Genomic DNA, 19,564 nt, shown 5'->3' with positions numbered 1-19,564 from the left:
ACCTCCAAACTCTGAAATCTTTTGAGTGTGAATAGGGTGTCAGTAAATTTCACACCTGACTGATGTGAAGTGTTTATGTTAAGAAGGCAGTCTGTATGCTGTATATACTGGTGTATTATAAACACGTGAATTTTATGTTTATAATTGAGTCTCTTTAATAAGATTTTCGTGGGCAATACAAATACCCCAAAATACAGAAACAAAGGAAATTCTGGAACATTTGTAGCCCTAAGCCTTTTGGGTAAGGAATACTCAACCTTTATTTCCTGAATTGAATTGGGATTGAATTGGAATTTCCTGAAATCAAAATATACAAACCTGCTCTAATGACTTCCCCAGCAATAAAGCCTACACTTCTTATCTCCTTAAAAATAAACATTTATATTTTTATGTGTATGGGTGTTTTGCCTAGATGTATGTTTGTGTATCATTTGCGTGCAGTGTCCATAGAAGGCTGGAGCAAGCTGGGACTGGCGTTACAGACAGTTAGGAGCTGCCATATGGGTGCCGAGAATGAAATCAGGGTGTTCTTACTCGCTGAGTCTTTTCTCCTGTTGTAACACTCCTTATCCCTGACCTCCCACACTTAAGCGGTGTATTATTAATTTTTCCATTCTTCCCCGAAGAAGGCAGTTTTTCAGCCCTGTTTTCCTATTACTTGAACTGCGTTTGCTTGATAAGCTCTCAGTACGTGAAGTTAGTAAATAGTTGGGGTTGAGAGAAAGACAGAACCAGGAGCTTGGTTAGAGTGACTAATTTCGATAAGAGCCTTGCCCAGATTTGGATATAGAAGCAGCTGTTAAGAAATGGTTGTGTCACCAAAAGTTTTCATGTACAGTGCTTTTTTGCTTTAATTAAAACAATCACAATTGTGAAATCCCCATGTTGATTATTTTAGAAAATGATCATCTACATAGTATTGAATGAGTGAGAGCATGTTTTATGTATGATTAACTTTCTCACAGAGTATTGTTCAAATTGAAGCTTCATGTGTTAATAGCCAAGTTCTAACTTCTCGTAAGTGACCCAAGAAGTAGTCGATGTAGAAAATAATCCATTGACTATGATTTTGTGATTTTGCCTTAAGTAATTCAAATCTGGCTGCTAGAGACTGATAGACAAAGGTTAAAAGTATGCCAGAATTAAAAGCACAGAAGAGTTTTAATGCAATTGAGTCTTAGTAGATTGGTAGATAGGACTCATGGCACTTGATGAGAATTTTCAACATAGCTTGACAGCCCAGAGTAGGCTGTAGGTGGGAGAAAGAACTCTGGCAAGCATGTTAGGCTGTTGTGAGTAGCAATCTTTTGAGAACTGTATTATAGTTGGAATGTCCTCAGGGAGGCTGGGAAGGAACTCGAAGATGAAGTATGCTCCTGAAAGAGGTTTCACGTCCTCTAAGACCCCACATGCTGCCCTCTCAGAGATTGGGGTAATCCCGCAATGGCTTCATGCCTACCCGAGGAAGCTAGTGGCTTGCTCTAGTATACTGCCTGCCAGCAGAGTTGCCACAGGAGCAGGGGACTGACAGAACAACCATTTGAAACTCCGTCTGAAGCTCCTTCAAGTGTTGTAAGGTGTGTTCGGATTGAAAGTCCCCATGAGAGTTGAGAGATGGAAGGAGACTTTGATTGATGGTGCTGTGTGTGTGAGAGAGAGAAAGAGGGAGGGAGGGATGAGACCCAGGTCCTGGCAAATGGGTAGAACTTCACTGTGCTCCTGAGCAACAACAGTCCTTAATGTTATTTTCTAATTAAAAATGTGATATTATTTCCTCTCTCTCTCTCTCTCTCTCTCTCTCTCTCTCTCTCTCTCTCTCACACACACACACACACACACACACACACACACACACACGACACCTTTGTGGAGACATTCCTTCCTTTCCTGCTTTATATATGTCCTGGTGCTCAAATATCAGGCTTGTGTTGCAACTTATTCACTGAGCCATCTCATTGGCCCTGCTGTTTCTTAAGTTCTCTCTCTGGGGTCTGGGACGATGGGTTCTTGGGTATAGTACCTGCTGTGTAAGTGTGAGGACTTGAATGTGGATTCCCCAGCACACACGTAAAAGCTGTGTGTGACAATTCACAATTGTAGCTCCAGTACTGGGGAGCAGAGATAGGTAGGCCCAGGGTAAGGGTAGGAGACTCACTGGCCAGCCAGTCTAGCTAGTTGGTCAGTTCTAGGTTCAGTGAGAGTTGTTTCAAAGTGTAAGCTGAAGAGTCAAAGAGGAAGACATTTGACGTCAGCCTCTAGCCTCCATGTAACATGCATTTGCACATGTGTATACACACGCACGCACACACAGATTTTTTGAGTCAGTGTTTGAAAAGGTATTCTTGCAGGGCCAGGTTAGAAGGAGTTTCACGGCATTCTTCTCCAGAAAGCAGTGGGGGTCTAACAAAATATAAAACTAGACGGACATTTCACATTTGCTCCTCACAGAGGAGCTTTCTTCTAAACTAGCTTAATTAATTACCGAGCAGTTTTTGGGAAGTTTCTTGTGCATTGGGAAATTGGAGATGCTCATTTTTCTTTGGTGAGCTGGCCTTTCTCCTTGCACGCCTGACTTCCTGCATGAAAGCCTAGGAAGTGTGAGTTTTCACAAATGGCAACTCTGAAGGTAGACTGGTCAGTCTTTACTTCCTGTCCATTGCAACAAGGATCTTAGACCCAGGTTCCAGTTTTCTTCCTCTGTGGCTTTACATGGCTTTTAAAACCAAATGACTAGGACTGCTAAGGCGGCTCAGTGTGTAAAGGCCCTTGTTGTCACCCTGACCACCTGAGTTCGATCCCAAGGAGCCATGTGGTAGGAAGAGAAACCAATACCTGCAGGTTGTATCTTGGCTTCCATACATTCAGTGATACGTATGTGTACCACCTCCAAAAATAAATAAATGAACTTTAGAACCTGGTGAATAAACTGAAACCTCTTACTCAGTCAGTTTCTGACAGTGCCCTAGCCACTGTCTGTGTGTCCTCTGGGAAAGGTTGTTCCTACTTCCATCTGAAATAGCTTTTTTTCTCTTTGCAAACGAAGCATTCTTATGTTGGTGATGTAACATGAGTTATAGTGACTGCATGTTCTTTCACAGTGAAGCTTTAGACTAAGTCTGTGGCCTGTTCCTGTTAACTGAATGTTATCTGTGCCCTTATGTTCCTGGAAGTTCCGTGTAGATGTGACTTTGGCACAAATTCCTGTGCAGTGTTCCTGGGGTTGCATTTTATCTTTTCTTGTATGTTTTCCCCGAGCTTGATCATTGTAAGAGACAGAAACAAGCAATAATCATATTAGACATGCTTTCAAGCTGTAAAATATTTTTAAATTTCAACAATATGATTAGCTTGAAACTTAAAAATCTCCTGTCTCAACTTCCCAAGTGTGAATGCTACCACGTCTGAGTTTGAAATTTGTTTTTCATCATAGTTATTTAAAAATCACCTGATCTGAACAAAACAGTCACTGCTTCATTTTGTTTCTGGGAATTAAATTGTAGTGTTGAGACTACTTGACTCATTTAGGAGAGCACATTTATTAAAAAAAAGCAAAGCTAAATGGAGGTAGCAGTGCAAGGTACTCGCATGCCTTCAGCCTTCATGTTCAAGCCACACACAGGTAGTTCAACCTGCTTTCCCTTCTTCTCTTCAAAGAAAGGGAGGAGAAAGGAATTGATATTTATTGGAAACAAGTCTGCATTTTATTCTCTTTATAGCATTTAAAATATAGGTTGTCACATTGAAATTCATCATTGTGGCTAGGTTTCAAGTCTAGAGATGTGAAGTAATATTTAACCTTTATAACTTGGGTGAATACTTAGGATAAGGAAATGTTTGACATAATTTTAAAAGAATGTTACAAAGGTGTGGTAACCTCATTTTGTTATTTTGTTCTCATGTCTTCTAAGAGAAGAAAGAGGCAATTCTCTATCTTCCTGAGGCCCTTGACAACCATGAAATCTTATTATACAATAAGATTATATTATTATTATATTATATATGTCTCCAGGGGCCTCATAAATTACAATCCAACTTTCCTTATTTTGACCTTTCATAATGGTTCTTGGTAGGTTTCTAGACCAGTTGTGCACCATCCAGGACTTGTTAGAAATGGAGGGGTCTCAGTTCCGTTCCCATATCTGCTGAATCAGAACCTGTCAGGGCAGGGCCAGCAATCTGTGTTGACCTATCCTCTGTTCTTGCCAGCATTTTAGAACCTCTGCCCATAAAGACTTGCACACTGGTTTCCTCTTGCTCCTGGAGTCTTTACTTCTTCCTCTTACCTCAGAGACCTCATATTCCGCAGATGTGACCAACGGTTTCCTCCTGGGGCCTTTGTTCTCTGTGTGGCATACTTGCCCAACCTTAGCTAGGCTTGCTCCTCTTTTCTTTTAGGTGGTGGCTGCCTGCTTAAGAACTCTCCCAGCATTGTGGAGAGCAGCTCAGGTCTTCAGCTGACATTTTGTTCCCCCACAAACTCTGTCTCTCTTTGTACCTTAGGAGGGTGACATTTGCATGCCCCCCAGAGCCCCTAGCCACCAGGTTCTCCTTGGGGTCGCCCAGTGGGAAATAGGAGAGAGAGGGAGCTCCTCCCTGTGTCTTTTCCACATTGATTTTGTGTTCTTTCCCTCCCTCTGCTTTATGTTCAGTATTAACTATTTTGTCAGTTTGTTTCTATATTAGAGTCCAGACCATAGATCATTTGTAACTACTGAATGAATAGAAAGGGCATTGAATTAGAAGGAGAATGCTGGTTGCTGAGTATAAGAGAAGATGTCAAGCCTATAATTTGCTGCATGCTATATGCAAGACCATTTGGTGGGATCTGAGTAGAACTTAACTGAAGCTGGGGGTAAGATGGTGTGCTGTGGGCAAAGCCTCTCTCTGAAAGGCAGAACTAGCTGCAGTGACATATGCATCCCATGTGTGCTGTTGACGAAGGAGACACAGTAGTACAGTAGTTGAGAGCTAAGTCTCTGCAGGAAACCAGCCTTGGCTTTGGATCTTGGTTTTGCCCTTTCATAGCTGTACAACTTGCAGACTTTAGCTTAGTCTCTGTGCTTCAGTGTAGTGCCATCGCCAGCATTTGATGCATGTTATGTGCTGATGGCACAGTAACAAAGACAACCCTTGACTGCATGATGCCGACATTCGTAATGAATGGTAAGCTCGTGACTGCCAAGTACAGAACCTATGCAGAGGCACTGGCCACTGTGTATGTGTGTTTGATGTTGGAACTGTAGGTGGGGTGGCCATGGAAGATGCTACTGAGAGGGGGCGGATGTGTAGACGGGAAGGGGAGGCATGTTATTCTGCTTAAGAGCGTGCTTAACAGGAACAGCGAGTGCAAGACTCCAAGGTGGGCACAGGCCTGGCCTGTTGTGTGACAGCTTGGAGGACACTGGTGGGGCAGAGACTGCGTAGAAGTGAGGAGTTGTACAATTAATGGTGGCAGTGTTGATGGTATGAGCAGGACACATAGTCTTGTGGTCTCTAGTCAGTATTGACTTTTATTGTGGCACCTAATTAAACAGCAGTTCTTAGGGAACATAAAACTCATTTTATATATAAGAGTGTTGGGTAAAAAAAAAAATTAAAAAAAAAGAGTGTTGGGCTGGAGAGATGGCTCAGTGATTAAGAACACTGGCTGCTCTTCTAGAGGTCCTGAGTTCAAGTCTCAGCAGCCACATGGTATATAAATAAAGAAATCTTTAAAAAAAAAAAAGATGAGTATTTCAGGGAGGTACCTTTCCTTACACTCTGTAGAACGAATGTGGGGTTCTGATTGGATCTGCCCAGGAAGCCAACAAAATGCCATTGCTGGTCCAGTATTGATTTCACCATAGGCACTGGATCACCACAGCTAGTCTGTATGGGGAAAGGGTGTTGGCTCAGGCACTGCTGTTCCCTCCAGTGTTAACTCCATGGGGAAGTACCCCGGGAGGAGCACTTCTTTCATATTTCTGTAGTAGTTATGCTCTTAAATAATAGAGCCATTGGTGTTCAGAAAGTAGAAGGCTAGATTGCTGTTAAGTTGGGGTGCCTGGCTAAGTAGAGGATTTCCTAATGCTTTCCTGCCAGAAGCACAGCCGGCTTGAAGAGGAGAGGATAGGTCAGAAAGTTATACCTCACCTTGTTTCAGTGGCCAAGGAGATCACTGCTTTTTCTTCATCGAGAAAGAGAAAATAAACCTGTTCTGTCTGTCTGAGAGTTGGCGTGAGTCTGAGGGACGGTGGCTGTGACAGCGGCAGAAGTGAGCAGCGGTGCCATTATGTAACACTGTTTATCTGCTGCTGCGCATGTGCAGTGTGCGTTCTTCAGCTGCTGCTGCTGCTGTAATTTAGTAAACATCTCCAGTATCGAACTGACACGAAGACAGTTCCTACTTTTGTAGTTTTAAACTTCAGAGAGAGTTTTGGTGTGGGTGGGGAGAAGTACTACTCAATACTGTTGCTGTGGTTGATTAAGTATGCTGGGTTTTCTGGCCCAGCAGCAACAGAGAAGCATTCTCCGAGCTTGGTCAATCTTTATTTTTCCCAGTGTTGTCAAGGCGCTGTGTTAAGGCCTTGCTGGCTAAGGTGAGACTTTTCGACCCCACACCTTCATGCAGTACAGTTATCAGACTGTACCAAACCTGGGAGAATTAGCTTGATGCATTCAGTCCATGCTAGGGATCCTGACAGCATTTCCCCTGTTTATAAACAGAATCCACTTCTGCTGTTTCTGGACTACTTTGTATGTGATAGGTGTTTATGTAAATTAGGAGATGCATTTGCAAAAAGTGGAGGTGAAGTCCCCAAGGAAATGGACGGGCCTTAGCATACTGAGGAGCAGAGCCCAGGTGCCTCCAAATCTGCTGGTCCCCCGCTGTGATGTCAGTTTCTGTTACTGCCCCTCCTCAGTGCTGCCTTTCACAGAGAGCCTTGTGCAGCTTTCTCACTGGGATGATGGCCAGAGAAGCTTCAGCCTGCAAGGGTGGTCAGGTGACTTGGCCAACCTCGTAAGTCTGTAATGGTGCTGTGTCACTGACCAGAGTGTAGATTCTACTCTGCTTTCTTTTTCTGGTGTAGTCATGAACCCCGTACTTTGTTTGTTTGTTTTGAGGCAGGGTTTCTCTGTGTAGCGCTGGCTCTCCTGGAACTCAGTCTATAGACCAGGCTGACCTTGGACTCAGATTGCCTGCCTCTGCCTCCTGAGTGCTGGGATTAAAGGTGTGCAACACTGCTGCCAGACAACCTCGTATTTTCTCAGTGATCAACTTAGTGTCATTTGGTGATTCTGAAAGGCAGTGTCTGATCTGTTGTTTTCCAAGCTCCCGTAGTCTCTGCATTCCTTCTTCCTTCTGAGTGAAAGAGGGATAACTCCTTACAAGTGTTACCCTTCATCCTGATACGTACCAGTTCACATGCAGGCGGGGTTCATGGAGCTGGAGGAACAGGGTTTTCTGACTTGCATTGCCATCAAACATTTATTTGTACCTTGTTAGTTTCTTCAACATTAGGAATTAACTAAATTTTAAAGTAATTTAACAGAAAGATTTACAGAGCGTTTTAATTATCTGTTGAACTGAATTTATGTACAAGATCAGGTAGGTTTTTAAATACTAATTTCTACTTGTTAGTGAAATATCATACTATAGAGTAGGTATTGGATTTGATTGAAACATTTCAGTTTTAAATTTTGGGAGTCATTAATATATGTACATGATATAAAAATCTTTCCTTGTATGATCTGGCTCCTGATCTTATTCGACACACCATCAGAATATGTACTTAAGTATATTTTTATATATCTTCCAAAAATAAGTGCACTGGTGTAACATTTACTACTGAGAGATCATATCGAAGCTGAACTTACAGTTCAGAATTCCCAAACTAAGCAATCATTCTGCCTCAACTTCCTGAGTATTTTGGACTACAGGTGTAAATGAAGGCTGTGCTTTGGTTTCCCAGTGCCTAGGCCCAAATATTCACATAGAAACTATATTAGTTACAACACTGGCCTATTAGCTCAGGCTTCTTATTAACTCTTATATATTAAATTAGCCCATTTCTGTTACTATTTTACCACAGTGCTTGTAGTTTGTTACCTCTTGCTTTTGGGCCACATGGCATCTGCCTGATTCTGCCTTCTTTCCTCCTTTTTCTTCTGCTTGGATTTCCTGCCATAGGACAAAACAGCTTCTTTATTAGCCAGTGGTAATAAAATATATTCATAGCATACAGAGGAAAATCCAACATCATTAGGCATGTTCTACCATGTCTGGACTGTATGCCATTCTTTAACTGTGAAAGGATTCATGAAAAGATCTATTTGATGTCTTGGTCTGGCTAAGTTTTTGCTTAAACAGATAGTACAAATGAAACTGGCAGAAAAAGATTTTCTTTGCTCTTCTATCCTGAAGCTTCCTATGACTGTCCTGTGGGGTTTCCCTTTCAGCTAGCAGTATCTGTGCTTTGGTCTTAGCCAGCTCCCTCCACTTTCTTTTAGGGCAGAGGTCTAAAGAGAATGCTACCCGTGCAGATGAGACAGGTGATGGCTTCCCTGTGTTTCAGGTGTTCCTGACGGTGTACCTCAGTAACAGTGAGCAGCACTTCACAGAAGTTCCTGTTACCCCGGAGACGATCTGCAGAGATGTGGTGGATCTGTGCAAAGAGCCTGGCGAGAGCGACTGCCATTTGGCTGAAGTGTGGTGTGGCTCTGGTATGAACCTGGCTTTCTGTTTGAGTTCTGCTGTCTTCTGTTGCTTTGGGGTTCTAGGATTGGCACTGTGGGAACACTCGTTTTCACCTATAGACGGCAGGTAGGCTACACCTTAGGAGGTCATATTCTTGCTCCAGCTTTTGATGACAAAGCCTTTTGTTCTCTTTTCCTGCAACAGAAGAAAATCACTGAACAAGTGTTAGAGGTCATAGGTCTTAGGACAGATGACAGATGTGTTAAAATGTGTTGGGTGGAAGCTTCTGGGGTATTGTTGTGGTCAAGTACTTGGTGCTCAGAAGTTGTTTTTTTGTTTTTGTATGTTCAAGCTTTCCTTGCCAGACATTGGGGCACACACCTTTAATCCCAGCACCTAGGAGAAGAGGCAGGCAGAGCTCTGAATTCGAGGCCAACCTGTTCTGCAGAATGAGCTCTAGGGCAGTCAGGGCTACACAGAGAAACCCTGTAAAGCTTTCCTTAATTAGAAATATGAGGCATTCTTCCTTTCTCTTCTCTTTCCCTTGTCTTTTCCTTCCCTTCCCCTTTAATGTTGGGGATTGTCTTATTTTCTTTTTTCTGTGTAAAATTCTCTGAAGCAACTTTTGCCTCATAGTTCAGGTTGTTGTGCATCGTGCTGGGGACCTCGCAGCAGTAGGAGCTTAGGGAGCTGGGCACACTGCAGCTACACTCAGGAAGCAGAGGTGGTGAATGCTTGCTGGGGAAAAGATCCATTCTTAGCCCAGAGCTTTAAGCGTATTCTGTTGTTCACTCTCTAGATATTAAAGTCTTTTCTTCACCTCCCTCCTTTTGTTTCCTCTCTGTCTGCTCATGCATTTGCTTGGAGAACATTTTTTAGATGCCAGGGTACTAGATTTTGAGGGATCCAGAGATGGAAATTTCCTGCTTTCAGATCCCTCCCAGTGCAAGAGAAAGAAGCAGGTGTCAGCTGGCGTCCCTTCCAGTGCTGTGAGGGCGGTGGCAGTGGAGTGGGTACCAGGGTCAAAGATGAGTGCTAGCCTTCTGTTCAGACTGTAGAGTTTGTATGGTTTGTAGAAGGCAGTTAAGTACATCACTTACTAGGAGTAGAACCAGGACTGCAACTTGTTTGTTCCACCCAAGCAGATTAAGTTCGGGGTTAAGTCACAAAATTGGCTGCTGAATTCTTGACTGCGCTGTCTCTGACCATGTCGTTTATTTAAGGCATTGAGAGATGGTGTCTTTGATTACTGATAAGTGTATAGTTTTCATAGGACATTTCAACATTCTTACACAAATTATACTGATGTCATTGAGAACTCTGAGTTTATGCACTTGCCTTCTTCTCAACTGGTATGTTGGTTTTTTTTTTTAATTCAATCCTTTTCAAAGTGGAAGTTTTTTTGTTTTGTTTTGTTTTTAAATAATTCAAGATTTATCAATACTGAAGCTCCCAGTAATGGAGTATTCAGCTGTGTCCTTGCTTGTTTCTAGAAAAGTTAATGAAAGGCGGCAGTCTTGCTGCCAAAGAGCCAGATATCTTCTCATTGAAATACTCTTTGCAAATGAATAAGGTTCACTCTTAACATTATTTACAAACTGATAATTTATAAATATTGGGTCTGGGAAGTTGGCTTAGTGGGTAAAGTGCTGCACATAGCATAGGCCCATGTGTGTATTCTAACACTTCTGTAACTGGATATTGCTGCAGGCTCTATAACCCCAGCGGTAGGAGTGCAGACAGGGGGATCCGAGGGACTCCTTGGCTAGCCAGCTTGGCTAAAATGGCAAAAATCCAAATTCAGTGAAGAGACCCTGTTGCAAAACCTAAGGAAAGTGAACAACAACAGCAAAAGCCGGATGTTGGTGGCGCACGCCTTTATTCCCAGTACTCGGAAGGCAGAGGCAGGAGGATCTCTGTGAGTTCGAGGCCAGTCTGGTATACAGAGTGAGTTCCAGGACAGGCTCCAAAGCTTCAGAGAAACCTAGTCTCAAAAAACCAAAAACCAAAAACTAACCAAACAAACCAAAAACCCTAAGGAAAGTGGAAAGTGATGGAGGAAGACATCCTGATGTTAGCCTCCACATATGTACACATGGGCAAAACACATCCACACACGTGTTCCGTGTGCATGTATACACACCTGTATATCCCCCCCTCAACTCAAACAAGGAAAAAACTGTATTAAAGACTTTGAATTAAAACTTGAGCTGAGGCCATTAAGAAAGGTGTTTTTAATTTTTTCTTCATCTATCTAGGGGTGCATAGACCATTAGTGTTAGTGAGAGTGGGTATCTGGCTTTGAGGTTCACACAAACTGCTGAAACCCTCAGGAATTAAATGGCATGCTGATAGTTACTAAGGAGCCACTGAGTTAGACTGTAAAGGACCTAACAACTGATGTATACCCATGGTTTCTTTTACTTTATCATGACTTAACAGAAATTGTGTGGAAAATTTGTGACGTTCCATTTTTCTGAGTTCTATTAGTGGAAGAAAAATAGTATACAAAATACCAAGTAAATTCTGTATTTGTAACATAGTTTATATCAAGGGTATACTTGTTTTTCTTTTACCTGTAGATAATGTGTAATTTTTTTTTTCTTTTAGAACGCCCAGTTGCTGACAATGAACGAATGTTTGATGTTCTTCAACGATTTGGAAGTCAAAGGAATGAAGTTCGTTTCTTTCTTCGTCACGAACGTCCCCCTAGCAGGGATATTGGTACATAATATTCAATGAATTATAACTAGTATTGAGGCTTTTATTTTGTGCATTGTAATAATTGGGGAGAAGCATAGGATGAGAAACTGGGAAACTGGAGAGGTGAAGGGAAGTTAGGAAGTTAGAGCAATGAGGCAGGTTTCTTGTGGGGGGGGAAAAGATACAGTTTGTTTTAAGAAGGGAGGAGTTTGACTGTAGTTTTAATGTGGTAGGAAGGAGTCTGTAAAGCAAGAAGTTGAAGCTAGAGAGAGGAGGAATGTCACTGGATACACCAAGGTCCCGAAAATGGGTGTCTCCACCTGAGCTTCTCTGAGGTAAAAGGAGGCGTCTGGACAGGAAAGAGAGAAAACCACACACACACCTAAGTCTGGGTGTCTGTGGGTGCGAGTTGAGGTGTTTCTCACCTGAAGACATGTTTTTCCTTGGGGATGGCGATGGAGATGGGTGAGCCGCTGAGCTGTGAAGAGGAGAGCATGTGCATGGGAGAAGTAGGGTGCTGGGAGCATTGAGAGACTGGGGACCTGGGCTTACCCTCTAGGAGCTCTCTGCAGCTCAGGTTGTCTTATTAGAGAGCCAAACAGTATTTAAAAACTATCTTTAAAGTTATATATTGAGTGTAATGCTTGGCTCTGAGGCTAGCTAGTCATGTTTATTTATTGACATAAGAGTATGTCCTAAGTTTCTTGATAGGTATACTAGATATTTGTTTCAAAGAAATGTTTGTCGTAAAGTCTCTTAGATAATTGTGGTGATTGTTGTAATTTCTGGAAATTCTGGGTATGAGTTTAATACATTTAAAAAATTATCTTTGTTGATATTTCATATATGTATTAGTTTAAATTTATTCCTTTCCTTTTAGTGCATTGAGTGGTGCCAAGATATATGTTTTGGCTTGAAAAAGTCTTTTTAGTCAAAAAAGCAGAATAGTCATTAATTTTTAGTTAGCCAGGAAATACTCTGCTACTGAGCTATCACCATATATTACAGCCTGCTTACATTTTTAAAAATTACACTCATATATTTAATCCACATATATAATAAATATATGTACATATATATATATATATATACACATATATGTGTATATTTGTGTGTGTGTGTGCATGTGCTGATTCCATGGTGTGCTTGTGCTTGTATTGTGGCATGTATGTGGAAGTCAGAGGAAAGCTTAAGGTAGTCAGTTCTCTCTTTCCATCCATGGAATCAAACAGCTCATTTGGCTTGGGGGCAAACATCTTACTAACCTGTTGAGATACTGCTGGTTCCCCCATTCCTCTTTCTATTTTGAGACAGGCAGACTTTGTACTTGAACTTCTCTTGGTTGATTCTCCTGAGAAGCTGAGATTATAGACTTGGGCCACCAGGTTCCTCTGAAGCTCTTTCAATTCTTTACTGCATGGACTAGAGCTAGGAGGAACAACTATAAGCAAATGGTACAAATTACCTGGAGTCAGGTACAGTAATTTCCCCACCATTGTTGGTGAATCAGGCAGCTTCCTAGGGAATAAATAGGTGAAAAGTGAGCTCCATGTTGCTGTTCATTGTTTTGGATCATTACATTTTCAAAATAAGCCCAATTATGAGACCTACACTCTATTGTGTTAGATACTTTAAGTGAACATTCAAAGTAAGGATCACACAGCAGTAGAACAGACAGGAGGAAGGAACTGCTGTAGAGCTTCTCTCAACTCTAATGTAATGCATAGGTTTTTCAATCTGCATTTAGGGAGTGGACCAAGATCCCAAGATCCAAGTGTAAAAAGAAATGGTATGAAAATTCCTGGTGAGCATCGGAGAAAGGAAAATGGAGTAAGTGGTTCTTCTTTATCTTACTGTACACCACAGTGATATGTTTTTAAATGGTAACTCTCACTCTTTGTTATTTTCTTGTTCAGTGGATCAGTAATAACCACCTTTGAAAGGCTTCTTCTTTTTTAACAATTTTAAAATAAAGAAAAATTGTTACTTATTTGTGAGGACTGGGTCAGAGCATCAGATCACCTGGAGTTGGAGTTACAGGCAGTTGTGAGCGGCCTGCTGTGGGTGCTGGGAATTAAACCTGAGTCCTCTGCAAGAACAGGATGTGTTCTTAACCACCAAGCCATCTCTTCAGCCCCGTAAATATTTTCATATACATTTCCATGATTCTTGTTTGGCTATTACTCTTAAGAAGCTAGCTTATGGTAAATGTTTATGTTAAATATTTATGGTAAGTATACCATAAACTCACAACAAAATAAATGTTCAGCAACTTCCAGGAAATTTGGTGATTTTATTTGTTGCTATAATCACCTTTAGAAAAATAGAAAATTATTAATTAGTGATCTTGCTGTTGGATATATGAATTGAAGTGTCTTGAATACCTTTGAAGGTGTTCTTTCCAGAGCCCAGAGTTTTGAATATCATTCTGGATTTCCTGCATTATCTTACTCTGCCTTATAGTTAATTTTTGCCACAGTTCCTGATGTCTAAAGTTTCTGCTCTACATTCCCGCGAGTACTTCCTGTTCTCTTCTTTGATTCACAGTTAGTTATCTCACTGTGATGAAGGTCAATCGTGGATGACAAAAGTGGTCTCAGTAACAGGGTTTTCCTAAGTGTGACCTAACATAATTCCTCAGTTGGTGTTTCCTGTCCCAAGGGGAGCCTTATGGGAGTGGAATTACGCTAAACAAAATAGCCTCATCATTCATTCATTCATTCCTCCTGGATAGATCAGGCTAGCCTTGAACTTGTGATCATCTTCCTGCCTCTGGATCTTGAGTGCGGGATTATAGGTGTAAGCTACCGTACCCAATTTTAGACTGTTTTTTGGAGATTGAAAAAGGTAACTCTTGCCTCGGCCTTCCCAGTGCCAGGCCCATGCAGTGCTGATTTTTGTGGAAATCATGTTTTGATGACTGCGTTCTAGGTTTGCTGTGTGCACCCTGGCACTGTATTTATGCAGCCACAGTCTGCTGTAAATTAATCACAGGACAGAGTCACTCTGAATTCTTCTGTTTATGTTCCTGACCAAACTATTTAATTTAAAATTTACAATTTAAAAGATCATTGGCCCGTATGTTAGTATGTTTTATATCTTAATAGGTCAACTCAGTGAATTATTAAAGTAAAGATTAATACCCAAATAATTTTGTTATGATTAGTTGAGATGGAGCTTTTCAGTAGGCCTTTGAGTGGAATCTCTGAACATCATGGAAGTAGATGGTGTTGTGTTTCCATTTGTAGGTTAATAGTCCTAGGATGGACCTGACGCTTGCTGAACTTCAGGAAATGGCATCTCGCCAGCAGCAGCAGATTGAGACCCAGCAACAAATGCTGGCTACTAAGGTAGTGTCTTCACAGACCCCATCGCCTACTGCCGTTAATGTCTTTGTGGAAACTGACGGTATACCCTGCTTATTAAGACACTTGTCCCTCTCACGTAGGAACTGATGTTATCCTCAAGTTACCTCCTGTGTGACTTTCTTCAGCATTTTTCAGAAGTCCTTGTGCCATTTTAGTTCAGAATTTTCCTGACCTAATTTTTGTTACTATTCTTTTTTTTTCTTTTTGAGTTAGATGTTTGTCTGTGTTCTTGCATGTAGTATTTCCATGCATTCCTGTGTGTCCATTTCTACTTGTGTATAATACCCGGCACCATGGTGCATTGCTTCTCAGACTGGACCTAATCATCTAGGGCCAGTTTGGGATCTAGTTAAGAAATGGGTTTCTGATCCAAAGTTTGGAGCCTGAGATCCTGCATTTCTAAAACTGTTTTTTGAAACATGATTTCTCTCTGTAGCTTTGGAGCCTGTCCTGGAACTTGTTCTATAGACCAGGTTGGCCTCAAACACACAGAGATCTGCCTGCCTCTGCCCAAATGCTGGGATTAAAGGCGTGTACCACCATCACCTAGCTATGTTACAACTATGTTACAGTTGAAGAAACAAATGTGTATTCTCTGTAAAGCAATATAATATGTCCAAGATCTGATAGGAATTCATAGTGTGACTTGGGTTCGAATCTGAATTTGAGTTCATGCCCTCTACATTTAACTGCTTTTTTACATTGCCTCCCAACTCAAATGGACTCCTTCTTAAAATTAGCCTCTTTTTTAAAAGTTAGTGTGCGTGTGTACATGCGTGTGTGTGAATGCACATGTGCTTTTGCTTTCCGGTATACATATCTCTACCACGGTGCAAGTGTGGAGATCAGAGGAAAACTCTTGAGAGTTGGATGTCCTTCTGCCTTGTGGGCTTCAGGTTTCTCAGGCAGATGCTTTTCCTTACTGCCCAAGTTTGCTTCTATTAGACGGCCCCTGGGGCAGAAAGACAGCTCACTCTGAAGTGCCTGTTTTCAAAGTAAGAGGAACTGAGTGTGAGCCTCAGCACTCGTGTGAAAGCTGGACACAGTGGCAGCTTCTGTAGCTGTAGCACAGAGAGGTGATACTTATGAGATAGGCAGGTCCCTGCTGCTCATTGGCCATCCAGTCTGGCCAACCCAGGTTCAGTGAGTAACTCATCTATATAGTCCCCCTCCTCCCAAGGCTCAGGGATCATTGCAGAAGAGGGAGCAGGAGGATGGTAAGAGCCAGTGGCAGTAGGCTACTACAAGAAAATGTTTTCTAGACGTGATGTCATTTACATGTATGAACTCATTGCAGTCATGACAGCATGTATAAGACCTGTACAATCTCAAGCCAGATAAGATCCCAGCATGGAGAAGGAAGATGGGCATCCAGTCCCACCCCTAACTGGGGGAGGGGTGTTGTCAATTGATAGCTTCTGGGAGGGGGAGTCAGTTTTCTTTAAGGGTATGACTCTTGGTAGGTTGGAACCTTCCAGTGGAAGGTACACACTGAAGAGTGCGAACAGCACAACTGTACCTGATTGTCCAAAGAGGGGAGACGGCCCAGCCGTTAAAGGCATGTGCTGCTCTCCAGAGAGCCTGAGTTCAAAGCCCTCATGCCTGGTGGCTCCTAACTGCCTATAACTTCAGCCCAGGGGCTCTGAATCCCTCAGCCTCTGCAGGTACCTGCATTCCTGTGCACATACCCCCACACAGATATATATGCATTATTAAAAATAAATCTTTTTTTTTTAAAATAGGAATACAAAGTTGGGTGGATAGGGAAGGAGGCATAGCTTTGAGAAGAACTGGAGAAGGGTTTATAAGACCAAAGTTCATCACACAAAACTCTTCAAAGAACTAACAAAAATGAGGGGGAAAAGATGATCAAGGAAGACATCTAATGTTGACCTCTAACCTTTTATGCTTGCACATGCACACACACACATGCACATGCATATACTCACATATATACTACATATATAATCTGTTTTACAAGCAGTTCTCTATGAAACTACTTCCAGGATTATTGCTTGCTTAATGTAAAGGAACTAGTTGGATTAAAATTACTAATTTCTAGGTCTTTCCTCCAAGAGCTTCTCAGATGGGCCAAGGAAGGAGTGTGTGTTTTGAATACTGCCCATGCGCAGGTGATTGTGACAGCATGCAGGATGTGTGGGAGAGCAGAGCTGTCACAGAACTCTAGACGCGGCATGCACTGCTGGGGAGGCTGTATTGAGGTTGGTAGTGTGCCTGTTTAAAACGACAGGCTCATGAATGCTTCTTTTCTGTCTTTAGGAGCAACGCTTAAAGTTTTTAAAACAACAAGATCAGCGTCAACAGCAACAAGCTGCTGAACAGGAGAAACTTAAGAGGCTCAGAGAAATAGCTGACAGCCAGGAAGCTAAGCTTAAGAAAGTGAGAGCGCTGAAGGGCCACGTGGAGCAGAAGAGGCTGAGCAACGGGAAGCTGGGTACGCGGCTCACAGTGGACAGTGGAGGCCAAATTTGAAGTTGTTCTGGCATAGTGAGAGCAGCATAGGACGTTTATGTCGATTTGTAATGAGAATAAGTGTTTGTATTTGAAAGAATTTTTTAAGAAAGTGTTTCCCTGTAATTTTGATGTTGCAAATTCCTCTTAGTTGAAGTTAGCATTGAATGTTTTAGGTGGTTTTGAAATTACATTTTAAATTATATTTTTTTTGTAAATTCTTGATCAAGAGTTTGATGAAGATAAGGATTTTTGTTTATATGGTTTCTCTAGTTGTTAAATTGCCATATTATTAATAATTAAAGTTTTAGTGATTCGTTTGCTCCATCGTACCATTATAAAATTGAGAGCAAAAGTTCTGAAGAAATTATTTCCAAAATTTAGAGTTTAATGTTTACTTTATTCATTGTATAATTCTTAAGAGTCTCAAATGTCTGTTTTTAGACTGTAATGCCGTTTAGTGATTTCTGTTGCTTCTAAAAGTAGATTAGTCCTTGGACGTTCTCAAAGAGTTCTCTGCTTATTAGAAAGTTCATTATAAAGCTTGGTTGCCTGGCAAGTTCGTTCTTTTATTTTCAACTGTGGTCATTCTCTCTATTCTAGTGGAGGAAATTGAACAGATGAATAGCTTGTTCCAGCAGAAACAGAGGGAGCTAGTTCTGGCTGTGTCAAAAGTGGAGGAACTTACAAGGCAACTAGAGATGCTTAAGAACGGCAGGATCGATGGCCACCATGACAACCAGTCAGCCGTGGCTGAACTTGACCGTCTCTATAAGGAGCTGCAGGTATGCCGCAGCCACTTTCTCAGTGCAGTGTGAGCTCCACCCCAGAAACACAAGCTGGCGGTAGAGATGACCGTAACTTTTGGACTTTAGCTGCTTTTCCTTAAGGTGGGTGGAAGTGGGAGGCCTAAACCCCAAGAATCCAGAATAAACTTTAAGATGCTCAAACAGGAAATTTGAGGCATAACCACAGCCAAGTGGTTAGGCACAAATGTTGCTTAAGTTTAAACCAGGAGGTGGAGGTGAGGTTGTGTGGAGAGGTGGAAGCAAGCACCTTACATTTTTAGAAATTATGTAATAGTTAACCATGTGATTGCCTCTTGGAGGTGCTTTTCTTTCTTTTCTATGGTTATCTTTGTGTTTCCTTCCTGTTTTGTTCAGTTAAGAAACAAACTGAACCAAGAGCAGAATGCCAAGCTGCAACAACAGAGGGAGTGTTTGAATAAGCGCAATTCAGAAGTGGCAGTCATGGATAAGCGAGTTAATGAGCTCAGGGACCGGCTGTGGAAGAAGAAGGCAGCGCTGCAGCAAAAAGAAAATCTCCCGGTGAGTGAGTGGGCTGTCTGGACGTGGGCCTGGCGAGGGGAAGCAGCTTCTCAGAATCCTGACAGCTGTCCTCTAGAGGACAGTGCAGTGTTGAGTCTGCAAAAGGTGATCTGTTCCTCTTTACCTTTTGTTCTTACCTGTGTGCTTAGCTTCTTTCTCTAAGACTTGAAGCAAGGTTGTATGTGAGTTTATTGTGGAGTATTTCTATTGGGACTTTTTTATAGACTCCGGCTAAATTCTGAAACTGCTCGTTTTGAAATTTTCATTCTTTTCTGAATTGGTCATCTAGTAAACATGTAATATTAAAAGATCTGTGCTTTTTAACTAAGGTTTCACCTGATGGAAATCTTCCCCAGCAAGCAGTGTCAGCCCCAAGTCGTGTGGCTGCTGTAGGTCCGTACATCCAGTCCTCTACTATGCCACGGATGCCCTCCAGACCCGAGCTGCTGGTGAAGCCAGCCCTGCCTGATGGTTCTCTGGTCATGCAGTCAGCAGAGGGGCCAATGAAGATGCAGACACTGCCCAATATGAGGTCTGGGGCTGCTTTGCAAAGTAAAGGTAAAAGTGGGCTATCTCCAAGTCCCTTCACAGTTAGCTCTCCCCTGACCCGTGTGATTTCCAATCGTGGGTGTTTTAAAAAGTGTTTTCATATTACCCACTTCTAAAATCTCAAATTTCTTTAATTCTTGGCTAGTGATTTTAACCAGTCTTGTTCCATTAAGGATAAAATTGGAGTTATTTCAGAAACGTCCTTGCTGGATGGATGTGTGGTATTCACCTTTAAGTCTAACACTTCTGCAGAGGTTGAAGCAAGAGGGTTGTGTTTTGAAGACAAACTGGGCCTATACAGTGAGGCATTATCTCAGAAAAGAAACTTGTTCTGAAGGGAATTTTGATCTGATATTATAATGAGATCTTTATACTGTGCGAAGAGACTGTATACACATATCAGTAATGTCAGTTTTACAGAGGCGAGTTGTGAATCCTCTCTTTGGGACAGTGGTAAGGGTTCATGA

General features: G+C 41.9%; 1 protein-coding gene across 1 annotated transcript in view; it reads left to right on the top strand.

Annotated features, from left to right (window-relative positions):
• Tp53bp2 (tumor protein p53 binding protein 2) overlaps positions 1-19,564 on the top strand; it is a 50,875-nt gene that overhangs the window by 10,577 nt on the left and 20,734 nt on the right. The window contains exons 2-9 of the mRNA XM_048439546.3: positions 8,556-8,703; positions 11,288-11,401; positions 13,128-13,210; positions 14,629-14,730; positions 17,029-17,203; positions 17,824-18,005; positions 18,384-18,548; positions 18,878-19,106. Coding sequence (XP_048295503.3) covers positions 8,556-8,703; positions 11,288-11,401; positions 13,128-13,210; positions 14,629-14,730; positions 17,029-17,203; positions 17,824-18,005; positions 18,384-18,548; positions 18,878-19,106 — 1,198 coding nt within the window. The remainder of the gene's footprint in view (positions 1-8,555; positions 8,704-11,287; positions 11,402-13,127; positions 13,211-14,628; positions 14,731-17,028; positions 17,204-17,823; positions 18,006-18,383; positions 18,549-18,877; positions 19,107-19,564) is intronic.

Source organism: Myodes glareolus, chromosome 5 (assembly GCF_982192425.1).
Source record: "Myodes glareolus chromosome 5, mMyoGla1.1, whole genome shotgun sequence".
NCBI classification, from domain to species: Eukaryota; Metazoa; Chordata; class Mammalia; order Rodentia; family Cricetidae; genus Myodes; species Myodes glareolus.
Note: the sequence above shows the minus strand (reverse complement) of the source record. Positions and strands in the feature narration are given on the sequence as shown.